The sequence below is a fragment of the Hemitrygon akajei genome, chromosome 1 (assembly GCF_048418815.1).
Source record: "Hemitrygon akajei chromosome 1, sHemAka1.3, whole genome shotgun sequence".
Classification (NCBI taxonomy): Eukaryota; Metazoa; Chordata; class Chondrichthyes; order Myliobatiformes; family Dasyatidae; genus Hemitrygon; species Hemitrygon akajei.
In genome coordinates, this window is record NC_133124.1 from 218026830 (window position 1) to 218040185 (window position 13356).

At 46.9% G+C, this 13356-nt stretch overlaps 1 protein-coding gene across 2 annotated transcripts in view; it reads left to right on the forward strand.

The window, feature by feature from the left end:
* The first annotated feature begins 753 nt into the window (after positions 1 to 753).
* The window catches only part of LOC140735879 (metal transporter CNNM4-like), a 69008-nt gene continuing 56405 nt past the window's right edge, over positions 754 to 13356 (forward strand). For both annotated transcript variants that reach the window (XM_073061452.1, XM_073061461.1), the window contains exon 1: positions 754 to 2144. In XM_073061452.1, the coding sequence (XP_072917553.1) occupies positions 773 to 2144 (1372 nt within the window). In that variant the 5' untranslated portion in view covers positions 754 to 772. The remainder of the gene's footprint in view (positions 2145 to 13356) is intronic.

The following is a 13356-nucleotide window of genomic DNA, read 5'->3' on the forward strand; positions in this document are numbered from 1 at the left end:
GATATTTATTGCCCGTTTGTTTCTTTCTTGTTTTGGATTTGCACAGCTTGTTGTCTTTTGCGCATTGGATGGTTTTTCATGGATTCTATCGTGTTTCTTGTATGTCCTGCGAATGCCTGCAAGAAAATAAATCTCAGGGTGACATATAGGTACTTTGAAAATAAATTTACTTTGAACGTTGCTGATAGTAGCGAGAAGCGAGCGTGGCCTGGATGGTCCGGGTCTTTAATGATGATTGGTGCAGCGCTCCTTGCTCAGTGGTATCCCGCTCAGAGCGGTATATTGGCGACGGGCTAAATGGCCTGTTGCCATGACAAGTTGACTCTTGCGGCCTCTCCATTGTCATTGACAGGGACACCACGGGAGGACTCCCAGGGAAAATCCCAGCGCAATTGACCAATAAGAATGGGAGGACAGAGGATTCTGATTGGCTGGAGCTTGGGATTTGTCGCAGTCTTATTTACCGCCGGCGCCCCGCCTCACGACTGACGGCTGCTTGGACCAATAAACAGAGGAGTCGGCGGATCTCTGGGCCTCAATTGGTCAATACTGGAGGAGGGCGGGAACACGGGTGGGGGCGGGATCCTATCGAGTGACGGAGAAGTAAACTGATAAATGGGGAGGCATTGGGGGGGGGAACCTGTGATCGACATTAGGTAGGACTAATGAAAAGACGACGTGGGCGGGGCCGGCACTGTGATTGGCCGAGCGGCGGGAGATGGGCGGGCGGCTTGCCATTGGGTGGCAGCGCGATGCTGCCGAATGTTACAACATGGCGAGGGTGAGGCGCGGCTGCTGCTGCATCCTGACGGCGCTGTTACTCCAGTCGGCGGTGCACGGGGCCAGCGCCTTTCTCATCTCGGGGCTGCGGCTGGAGGACGCGGCCGAGATGCCCGAGGCGCGGCCGTCTCTGGTGGTGGCGCTGGCCGCCTCTCAACCTGACGCGCTGCAGGTGACCGAGGGCAGCACGGTGAGGCTGCGCGTCTTTGGCACCAACATGGGTCGCGACGCGTGGAGCCTGCTGGCGTTCGCCGAGGCGGAGGGCAACGCCAGCCAGGCCGGCGGCGGGCTGTGCCCGCACCGCTCCAAAGACATCGAGGTGCAGCGGCAGGTGGAGGTGAGCCGCGACTCCTCGGCTGTGCTCACACTGAAAGTCAGACCACTCCGCAAGAACGAAGAGTTCCGGCTGTTCATGCTGTGCACTTGGAACGGATCGGCGTGGATGTTCCACCCGGGCAACGACACTCGCATCGTGGTGCTGGAGCTGCGGGAGCCGCTGATGCCGCTCTGGCTGCACATCGTCCTCACCTTGTTTCTGCTGGCCCTGTCGGGAATCTTCAGCGGCCTCAACCTGGGCCTCATGGCGCTGGACCCCACGGAGCTCCGGATCGTGCAGAACTGCGGCACCGACTCGGAGCGCAGCCACGCCAAGAGCATCGAGCCGGTGCGCCGCCAGGGCAACTACCTACTGTGCTCCTTGCTGTTGGGCAACGTCCTGGTCAACAGCACCCTCACCGTGCTCCTGGACGAGCTGCTGGGCTCCGGCTGGGTCACCGTGGTGACTTCCACCATCGGCATCGTCATCCTGGGCGAGATAGTGCCACAGGCGCTCTGCTCCAGACACGGCCTGGCCGTGGGTGCCAGAACCATCGTCCTGACCAAGCTCTTCATGCTCCTCACCTTCCCCCTGTCCTTCCCAATCAGCAAGTTCCTGGACCTTATCCTGGGCCAGGAGATCGGCAAGGTGTACAGCCGCGAGAAGATCCTGGAGATGCTGAAGGTGACGGAGCCGTATAATGGGCTGGACAAGAGAGAGCTGAACATGATCCAGGGTGCTCTGGAGCTGAGGAGCAAAACGGTGGAGGATGTCATGACCCCCATCCACGACTGCTACATGGTGAACAAGGACGCTATCCTGGATTTTAGTACAATGTCTGAGATCATGGAGACGGGTTACACTCGGATTCCTGTGTACGAGCAGGAAAAGTCCAATATTGTTGATATACTCTACGTGAAGGATCTGGCTTTTGTCGACCCTGATGACTGCGTCCCCCTTAAGACCATAACCAAATTCTACAGCCACTCTTTGCACTTTGTCTTCTATGACACCAGATTGGATACAATGTTGGAAGAGTTCAAAAAAGGTGAGTTTCTTATCTTATTTAAGAAAATTTGTATTTCTTTATTTTCCTGTAAATGCTTGCAAGTAAATTAATCTTAATGTAAAAACACCCTGTGGCATCTTTATTAGGTACACCTGCTCATTCAGGCAAATTTCTAATCAACCAATCACGTGACAGCAACTCAATGCATAGAAGCATGCAGACATGGTCGAGAAGTTCAGTTATTGTTCAGACCAGACACCAGAATGAGGAAGAAATGTGATCTAAGTGACTTTGACTGTGGCATGATTGTTGGTGCCAGATGGGGTGGTTTGAGTATCTCAGAAACTGCTGATCTCCTGGTCTTTTCGCACACAACAGTCTCTAGGGTTCACGGGGAATGGTACGAAAGACAGAAGAAAAATCGGGTGAACACAGCAGTTCTGTGGGCGAAGCCACCCTGTTGATGAGAGAGGTGTGAGGGGAATGGCCAGGCTGGTTCAAGCTGACAGGAAGGTGGCAGTAATTCAATAATCACGTGTTACAACAGTGGTGTGCAGAAGAGCATCTGAATGCACGAGGTGTTGAAGTGCATGTGCTACAGCAGCAGAAGACCGCGAACATTCTCTCAGTGACACCACCTTGTAGTAAAAGTGGTCTCTGGGTATAAGGTGGCGTGTATATACTTGGGTCTGTTTTGACTTTTGATGTTGCCTCTGACTGCAGATTCTTGACTGAGCATTGTGCTACACCTTTGTACTCCTGTCCCATGATTACTCTCTTGTGGTTTGCCGTAAGTCATAGGAGTCTGCTCCGCCATTCATTCATGGCTGATTTATTATCCCCTTGCACCCCATTTTCCTGCCTCTCCCCCCCCCCACCCATGCCGCCATAAGCTTTCCCACCATTAATAATCAAGAACCTATCAACTTTGGCTACCGTGGGGCTGTGAGGAGTTGGTACATTCTCCCTGTGATCGCATGGGTTTCTTCCAGATGCTCCAGTACCACAGTCCAGTGACGTACCGATTAGTAGCGTAGTTGGTCATTGGTTGCTGCCTGATGCGGCAAATTGGCGGGGAGGAACGTTTAATTGAATCGTGGTTACAATTAGGCTTGGATTAAATTGCAGGATTGTCGGGTGACGTGGCCCAGAGGGCCTGTTCCACACCGTATCTCAATAAATAAAAATCACCCATTGACTTGCCAACTGTGGCAATGAATTGCACAGATTCCAACCTTGGTTAAAGAAATTCCTCCTCATCTCTGTACTAACGATGTCCTTCTATTCTGGGGACTGCTACCTCTGATCCTAGACTCTCCCACTGTTGGAAAAGCCTTTCCATGTCTAGTCTATTCAATATTTGCTTGGTGTCAATGAGGACCAACCCCCTTCTAAACTCCAGCAAGTACAGGCATGAAACCACCAAACGCTTCTCGTTGTTAACACTTTATAATTCCCTGTGCCATTCTTGTGAACCCCCTCTAGAACCTCCCCAATGCCAGCATATCCTTCCTTGGATAAAGGGCCCAAAAGCACTCACAGAACTCGAGTGCAATCCGACCAATGCCGTGCATCCTCAGCATTGCATCCTTGTTCTTTTCTAGATCAAACTCCTTGTAAATACAGGCCCAGAGTGGGTGGGCTTTCTCACTGGTTGGTACAAGGTCTGATGAGTGTTGGCCCTGGGCTGTTCTTGGTCACCAGATAATGAAGGCATCACTGGCTGAAAGCTGAGAGCTAGATTGCACTATGCATGCTAATAACCTTCTGGTACTGGTTGGTGCCAGTGGTGTAGTGGCAGTTGCACCAGATTTCAGGGTGAGGGGTCTTGGGTTTGTATCTGGCTAGCTCCTTGCAAGAGTTAGACTTGCCCTGAGCAAGCAACTTGGCCTTGTCAATACTAAATAAATGGCAAATTGGTGGGGAGGATTTTTTAACTGAGTAGCGCTAACCAAATAAACGTGAGGTACCAGGGAGTTGGTACTGGTGGTATGTGTGAGACTGTGTTCATTGGCACGTGTTGGACAAGAGTGAAATTGGGCTGGTTTAATCAGTAATTGATAATAGTCTTGTCTCTTGATAGAAACTGAGTTTTCTCAATTGCTGGTCAGGCAGCATCTCCGGAGAGGAATAAACAATCGGTGTTTTGGGCCGAGGCCCTTCATCAGGACAGAAACATGTCTGCTTGAAGGCCTCTGCCTGAAACGTACAATATTTGTTGCCACTTGGGGGCCAAGTCATTGAGTGTATTTAAAGCAGAGGGTGATAGGTTCATAATTAGGGCATCAAAGATTATGTGGAGAAGACAGCAGAATGGGACTCTATTCTGAATAGAGTGTGGAAATGAATAGGACATGAGAGGGATGATAAATGGAATGGTGGAGCAGACTCTGTGTTAATTGGCCTAATTATACTCAGACAGACAGACTTTATTGATCCCGAGGGAAATTGGGTTTCGTTACAGTTGCACCAACCAAGAATAGTGTAGAAATATAGCAATATAAAACCATAAATAATTAAATAATAATAAGTAAATTATTCCAAGTGGAATTAAGTCCAGGACCAGCCTATTGGCTCACGGTGTCTGACACTCCGAGGGAGGAATTGTAAAGTTTGATGGCCACAGGCAGGAATGACTTCCTATGACCCTCAGTGTTGCATCTCGGTGGAATGAGTCTCTGGCTGAATGTACTCCTGTGCCTAACCAGTACATTATGGTGGATGGGACACATTGTTCAAGATGGCATGCAACTTGGACAGCATCCTCTTTTCAGACACCACCGTCAGAGAGTCCAGTTCCACCCCCACAACATCACTGGCCTTACGAATGAGTTTGTTGATTCTGTTGGTGTCTGCTCCCGTGTCTGTATAGTCTTGTGTCATGAACCCTTGAGTTTCCTGGGTAAGTCTGGGTGCCTTCTGTCTCTGCACCATTGTGTGATGACCCTTTCCTCTGTTCAGTTGTGCTAACACATTCAACCCGTGCTCTCCTACCATTCTCCATAGATTTGAGCAGAGGTGTTTGGATACCCTTGGATGAGATACCAAGACCCATTTACTAGTGTTTCCTGTATTTGTTGGCCTCTCTTGGTTTCAATCCAGAAACAAAGCTGTTTTTAGAAAAAGACGCACATGAGACCTTGTCTCTCTCAGCTGCACATGCCCTCTGCCATCTCCTTCAGAGGTCAAGCTTTCTGAAAACGACACATTCCTCCAATGGTGAGTTTCGCTGATCTTAATCGCACCATTATTGAAAGCCGTGCATTCGGCTGGCTTGGCTGTGAGCCAGGGATGCATCCGACCCGCCAGATCTTTTTGCCTGGCCCTGGACTCTCAGCCAGTCCGAATGAGTGGGTCCTTCTCGTCTACAACAGGAAGTTTACAATTTTGCAACTTGTAAGATTCAGTGAGTAAAGCTGCTGTCTCTAATTGTAGTTTGTTAACCTGGCAGTGCACAAGAAACTGCTTGTACTTGGAGTATGGAGCAGAGGTCAGGCTGCCAGAAGAACTCAGCCGACGCTGCTAAGAATTAAAATATTTTAAAATTGAGATAGCGTGGAATTGGCCCTTCCGGCCCTTTGAGCCACGCTGCCCAAGATCCCCGGGTTTAATCCTCACCTAATCACGGGACAATTTACAACGGCCAATCAACCTACCAACCGGTCTGTCTTAGGACAGTGGGAGGAAACCGGAGCACCTGGAGGAAATCCGCGAGGTTTCAGGGAAAGCCTACAAATGGCAGGAATTGAACCCAGGTCGCGAGTACTATAAAGTTTTGTGCTAACCACTATGCTACCTCGCCGATGTGAAAAGTGCTGCTCGAGCACTGAGTTCCTCCAGCAGATGTTTGCTTCCATTTGTTAACCTGCCTGGAGTCGACAGAACTGTGGCATGTGCTGAGATTATGTACACAGAAACTTCGCAAAAATTACTGTTTTCACATTAACTGGAATTGGAAGCCTGTCAGCTCGATATTTATTTGCTATTTTTGTAGTCACATGGCAAACTTTTTCAGAAGAAAATCAATTAACATAGTGTACCAAGTGAGCTTGGGAGTTGAAGCATTCTTTGATTAATTAGTTTATTAAGAGCTTAAATGCACATTTGGGTGGTGGGATGGAGATGTCTCTCCCAAGGAAGTTGAGGTACTCTGCTAGCCTGCAGGTCACCCCTGGGCAAGGTGTAGCACCTGCTTAGCCCCCGATCAGGGTCACGTGAAACCACGGGAGCAGGTGGTGGATGGTCGTACGAGCAGCTGGTGCAGATCACAAGTCAAGTCAAGTCCACTTTTATTGTCATTTCAACCATAACTGCTGGTACAGTGCATAGTAAAAATGAGACAACGTTTTTCAGGACCATGGTTTACATGACACAGTACAACAAACTAGACTGAACTACGTAATAAAAAAAAAAACACAGAGAAAGCTACACTGGACTACAGACCTACACTGGACTGCATAAAGTGCACAAAAACAGTGCAGGCATTACAATAAATAATAAACAGGACAATAGGGCAAGGTGTCAGTCCAGGCTTCGGGTATTGAGGAGTCTGATAGCTTGGGGGAAGAAACTGTTACATAGTCTGGTCGTGAGAGCCTGAATGCTTCGGAGCCTTTTCCCAGATGGCAGGAGGGAGAAGAGATTGAATGAGGGGTACATGGGGTCCTTCAAAATGCTGTTTCCTTTGCGGATGCAGTGTGTAGTGTAAATGTCCGTGATGGCGGGAAGAGAGACCCCAATGATCTTCTCAGCTGACCTCACTATCCGCTGCAGGGTCTTGCGATCCGAGATGGTGCAATTTCCGAACCAGGCAGTGATGCAGCTGCTCAGGATGCTCTCAATACAACCCCTGTAGAATGTGATGAGGATGGGGGGTGGGAGATGGACTTTCCTCAGCCTTCGCAAAAAGTAGAGGCGCTGCTGGGCTTTCTTTGCTATGGAGCTGGTGTTGAGGGACCAGGTGAGATTCTCCGTCAGGTGAACACCAAGAAATTTGGTGCTCTTTACGATCTCTACCGAGGAGCCGTCGATGTTCAGCGGGGAGTGGTCGCTCCGTGCCCTCCTGAAGTCAATAACCATCTCTTTTGTTCACAATAAGTCCGTTAGCCGCTGCACCTCCTCTCTGTAAGCTGACTTGTCGTTCTTGCTGATGAGACCCATTACGGTGGTGTCATTGGCGAACTTGATGATATGGTTTGAGCTGTGTGTTGCAGCATAGTCGTGGGTCAGCAGAGTGAACAGCAGTGGACTGAGCACACAGCCCTGGGGATGCCACCACTAATACCAGGCAGAAAATCTCTGAAGACTATTGGTAATGGCTGGGACACTGCCCAGAAGAAGGCAATGGCAAACCACTTCTGTAGAAAAAATATATGATGATATATCTATATACTTTGTTAATAATTTAACTGAAAAAAGGGCTTTAAGAATAAGCCAGGATATTATAGACTGGTATCAATAGTGGGAAAGTTATTGGAAGGTATTCTAAGGGATAGGATAAAGGTTACTGTGCAGAAGTCATAGGCATGTATATATAATTGCATACAAATTTTACACAGTACTGTATTTCTCAATGTAGAGTGGAGAGCGAGTTTGTGAATCTGGCCGGAGCAAAGGATGTTGGGAATGGGTGGAGTGCCGTAGGAGAAATGTAAAATAGGTGGCAGAGTGGGAGTGGTGCGGGTGCAGACACACCCAGGCCTATGTCACCAGACAAGGTCATTTGATTCTAAACAATTGGTTTATTTATCATTACAGAATGTCTCTCTGGGTGCTTCCTGCTCCCTCCCCTCTCCCTTCCCCTTTCCCAACAATGGTTCCCCTCTCCCTATCCCCTTCCCATTCTCAGTCCCCAATAGAGACCCATATCAGAATCAGGTTTATCATTACCCACACTTCTGGTAGCAGAACAGTGCAATACATAAAAGTACTACAGTACTGGGCAAAAGTCTTGGTAAGTCATAGCTAACCAATCTTAGAGTTTTTTTGAGAAGCTACCAGGAAAGTTGATGAAGGTAAGACGGTGGATGGTGTGTGCGTAGATGTTAGCAAAGCTTTGACAATATCGCTGATGGGAGATTGGCTTTGTGGGAGAAGCCGGAGGGTGGTCAAAGAGAGTTGCCAACGATCTGGATGATGGTGTAGTTAACTGGATCAGTAAATTTGTGGATGACACCAAAATTCAGGGTGTAGTGGACAGCGAAGAGGGCTATCAAAGCTTGCAGCAGGATCTGGACCAGCTGGAAAAATGGGCTGAAACATGGCAGATGGAATTTAATGCAGACAAGTGTGAGTGCACTTTGGGAGGGCAAACCAGGCTGGATCTTGCACAGTGAGCAGTGGGGTACTGAAGAGTGCAGTAGAACTGAAGGATCTGGGAATACAGATCCATAATTCCTTGAAAGTGGTATCATAGGTTGTAAAAAAAAGCTTTTGCCACGTTTAGTAGTCATTGACGGAGGAATTCGTCCAGTGTATGCTGCCGTGTGCTTTTGACTGTAAATGGACAAATTCAACGCAGATGCCTTGTACAGGTAGTGGACTGCCCTCATTGTCTTCCAGCATGAAGCAGTGTCAAAAATCACGTTTTTAGTTCGGTGTCGGTCAGCCCAAATGAATAACACAAATACATGCAGCTGACACTGTTTAAAAACTGTTTGCTTTAAGAATAGAGTCGTGTTTAACGGTCACGTAAGTGTACTCGACCGTCACTAGTTAGAAACTGTTGCATCCTCCAAGCCTTCATTTTCATTGTAACATCAAGCTGATTGTCGATACCTTCAAATTCCTCATTGTGCCTAACTTGTTGAAGTAGTGAAACTGTTACCTCTTCACTCCTGGGCTTTTCTTTCATCCCCAAGCCTGAATGCAGGTCAGTTCTGAATTGTCTTTCTGTTTATTTCTCGTGAGCTATCAGTGACAAAAACCACTGCTTTTTGAACACAAACGCATGCAACTGACGCTGATTTTAAAAACTGTTCGCTCTAAGCATGCTGTAGTACCCTAACAGGCACACAAGTGCACGTGACTAATGCTGGTTAGAAACTATTCGGCAAGAGTGAGCAGCTTCAAGTTCCTGGGTGTCAAGGTCTCTGAGGATATAACCTGGTCCCAACAAATTGATGTAGTTATAAAGAAGGCAGGACCGCGGCTTTACTTCATTAGGAGTTTGAAGAGATTTGGCATGTCAACAAATAAACTCAAAAACTTAAGGATAATAAACCTGATTCTGAATCTCCTGTCCCAATTAAGCAACATATTGTCCCAAATAAATGAAGGAAATAAGACCATAAGACTTAGGAGTAGAATTAGACAGTTCAGCCCATCAAGTCTGCTCTGCCATTCAATCATGGGCTGATCCTGGGACCCACTCAACCCCATAACTTGCCTTCTTGCCTTTGATGCCCTGACTGGTCGGGAAATGATCAACTTTCTCCTTAAATATACCCACAGATCCCAGCTACTTTCTCAGTTAGTGTTTATCTTTTAAACAGTTGTCCCAAAAAATAGCTGCTGCGCTGTTAACCGATGGCCCAGTTAGCTGGAATTTTAGAAATTGCAATGAGAAATGTATGTAGGTATTGTAAAAAGAGAGCAGAATAGTGGGGCTGTTTTCCGTGGGTTTGTGGACCTGTTGATTGTCTTCAGTACTCGAGCGTAAAGGAGAGCAAAATGATTGTTACTCTGGATCTCCTGCAGCATAAAGAACACAATAAAACAAACACCAATATAAAAGATGTATAGAACAGGGTGGAAAAGTAACTGTTAAAGTGATAGTATGTACATTACGATGTGAGCGTAACAGTGGTGGGGCACGTAAATCGGTGGAGATATTGATCAGTCTGATGGCTTGGGGATAGTAACTGTTAATCCTGCATGGATGCTGGAACAAAGGGTCCATAATGAGGGTGGGTGGGATCCTTCATGATTATTATAACCAATAAAACATTTCACAACATGCAAATCCCATACTGGTTCCAACTGAAATGAAATTGAGAAATTTCTGTCACTGGGCTTTGCACCGGTTCGTATCAACTTTTTTGAAAAACAGTATTTGTTTATAGTCAGTGGACGCTTTATTAGGTACGGTATTGGGCCCCAGTGTGGTCTTCTGCTGCTGCAACCCATCCACTTCAAGGTTCAACGTGTTGTGTGTGTAGAGGTGCTCTTCTGCACACCACTTGTAACACCTGGTCACTTGAGTTACTGTCAGCTTGAACCAATCTGACCACTCTCCTCTGACCTCTCTCATTAACAAGGTGCTATCGCCCACAGAGCTGCCTCTCAAGTCAAGTCACGTGGTTTTTTATTGTCATTTCAACCATAAACTGCTGGTACAGTCCGCAGTAAAAATGAAACAACATTCCTCCAGGATCACAGTGCTACATGAAACAACACAAACCTACACTAGACTACAGACCTACGCAGGACTACATAAAGTGCACAAAACAGTGCAGGGTAGTACAGTAATTAATAAGACAATAGGCACGGTAGAGGACAAATTTCAACATAATAAATCATGTAGATGTCAGTCTAGACTCTGGATATTGAGGAGTCTGATAGCTTGGGGGAAGAAACTGTTGCACGGTCTGATCGTGGGAGCCCGAATGCTTCGGTACCTTTTGCTAGATGGCAGGAGGGAGAAGAGTTTGTGTGAGGGGTGTGTGGGGTCCTTCACAATGCTGTTAACTTTGTGGGTGCAGCGTGTGGTGTAAATGTGTGTAGTGGCAGGAAGAGAGACCCCAATGATCTTCTCAGCTGACCTCACTATCCGCTGCAGGGTCTTGCGGTCCGAGACGGTGCAATTCCCGAACCAGGCAGTGATGCAGCTGCTCAGGATGCTCTCGACACTCATTGGGTGTTTTGTTTGTTTTTCGCACCATTCTCTGTAAACTCTGGAGACTGTTGTGCATGAAAACCCCTAGAGTTCAGCAGTTTGAGATACTCAAACCACCCCATCTGGCACCAACAATCATTCCACGGTCAAAGTCACTTAGATCACATCTCTTTCCCTTTATGATGTTTGATCTGAACAACAACTGAACCTCTTGACTGTGTTTACAAACTTTAATGCATTGAGTTGCTGCCACATTTTGGCTGGTTAGATATTTGTATTAACCAGCATGTGGACCCAAGGAAGTGGCCGCTGAGTGTATATTGATCACATTGTTTGAGAGACAGTTGATCCTATCTCTGATATTGAAATAGATGAAATTTGGGCCTTTGGCTAGGTAAATATAACTTAGATTTGAGGAGAGAAAACTTGAGTAAGTTGTAAATAATTAAACCAAACAAGCCCAGCTTCATGGATATGCTTTGCCAAGGAGTGTTAAATGTTAAGATGGAGGATCCTTAAAAATCCTCGATGAAGTACTGGTATGATTTTAAAAATTTAGACTGTTCTTGAGTGTGCAAAACTTTGAATATGATTTCAGATGAATTATGTTGTCAAACTCTGAAAAGGAGTTTATTTATAATGTCTGATTAATTGTCTGGTTGAAATTTGAACACGGTTCTTAATCCATTTTACCAATTTGGGATTCATGCTCATGACTAAAAATATCTGCATTTGCTTATGCAAAGTTTAAAGTTATGCCCAACTTGGCAGGGCAGGCAGGGTCGGTGGAAAGAGAGAGAAACAGTCCGAAACGATTGGGAATGTTGTCATCTGTGGGGTTTCTTCCATAAATGTTCCTGCAATATTACTATCTTTCAAAAGCTGTTTTGTGACCAAATTGTTACTCTAAATCAGCAGAGAATGGACAGCCCGGCACTTTCTTCCAAGGCAGAAGTGGAGAATACAAGGGGGCATGATTTTAAGGTGTTTGGAGGGAAGTATAGGGAATCTTCAGAGACAGTTTATTTTACACAGAATGGTGGGTGCATGGAATGTGCTTTTAAGGGTCAGGATTCGTCAGGGACATTTAAGATGAGCACATGGGCAAAATTGGGTGGCGGGTGGAGAGACGTCTCTACCAAAGGAGATGAAAGGCGCTCCTTCCCTCCGCTAGACTGCAGGTCACCCTTGGGCAAGGGTGTAGCACCTGCTTAGCCCCCGATCAGGGTCACGTGAAGCCACGGGAGCAAGTGGTGGATGGTCGTATGAGCAGCCGGTGCAGATCACAAGTCCTGGTTATGTGACCACTGACACCAGGCAGACAATCTCTGAAGAGTATTGATAATGGCTGGGGTCACCCGTCTTGTAAAGACACTGCCCAGAAAGGCAATGACAAACCACTTCTGGAGAAGAATAAGCCAAGAACAGTCATGGTTTTGAGACCACGACTGCCCACGTCATACGACATGGCACGTCCTGAATGAACGTGGGTGGAAGAAGAATGAAGGGCTATGTGGGTTGGATTGATCTTGGAATATACTGAATGGTCAGCACAGCATTGTGGGCCGAAGGGCCTGTGCTGTAATGTTCTATGTTAGCAGTTCTCTGATTCTAAGATGTTTGCTGAGACCAAAGTAATTCTGAAGAGGTGGCACAGACCTGATGGGCTGAATGGCCTCCTGTGCTATAACAGTTCTCCAAGCTCCTGACGTGGAACTCTCCAAGTTGGTTCAGTGCCAGTTTCTTACTCACTGCGTCCTCGTGCTGCACCTTAGGGTGTTACCCTGATTTAAACGTAGTTTGTAAACGCACCTTGCTTTAGCTTCCAGTCTACTTTATCCACACAGGTTATGTGGCACAAGTACAGCTTTGTTTCCTTTCCTTTAGATTGCTTTTTCCACTCAGTTAATTTTTACCACAGTTACTGGTTTGTGTTTGGGCTATGACCTGCTGATTCTCGTGACTGTCCCCTTGATTTGATGACTTGCTGGGGGAGCTCAGCAGGTCAGGCAACATCTACGGAAGAGAATAAAACTTCTCCGACCGAGACTCTTCATGAGTTCTGATGAAAGGTCTCAGCCCAAAACGTTGTCTGTATTCATTTCCGTAGATGCTGCTTGACCTGCTGAGTTCCTCCAGCATTTTGTGTGTGCATGTTGCTCTGGATTTCCAGCATCTGCAGAATCTCTTGTGCTTGATTACTTGCTGTCATTAGAGAAAAGAGTTAAATTCTGATAATCTGTCGCTTAGAACATAGAACAGTGTAACACTGCAGGCCATTCGGCCCGCAATGTTGTGCTGATTTTGATACCAATGTATGCGCATCATCAATATCTTCTATTCCCTTCCTATTGATGTGTCTGTCTTAAAAACCTCTTAACCCTGCTTCCACTGCTACCTCTGGTAAGCCTTTGC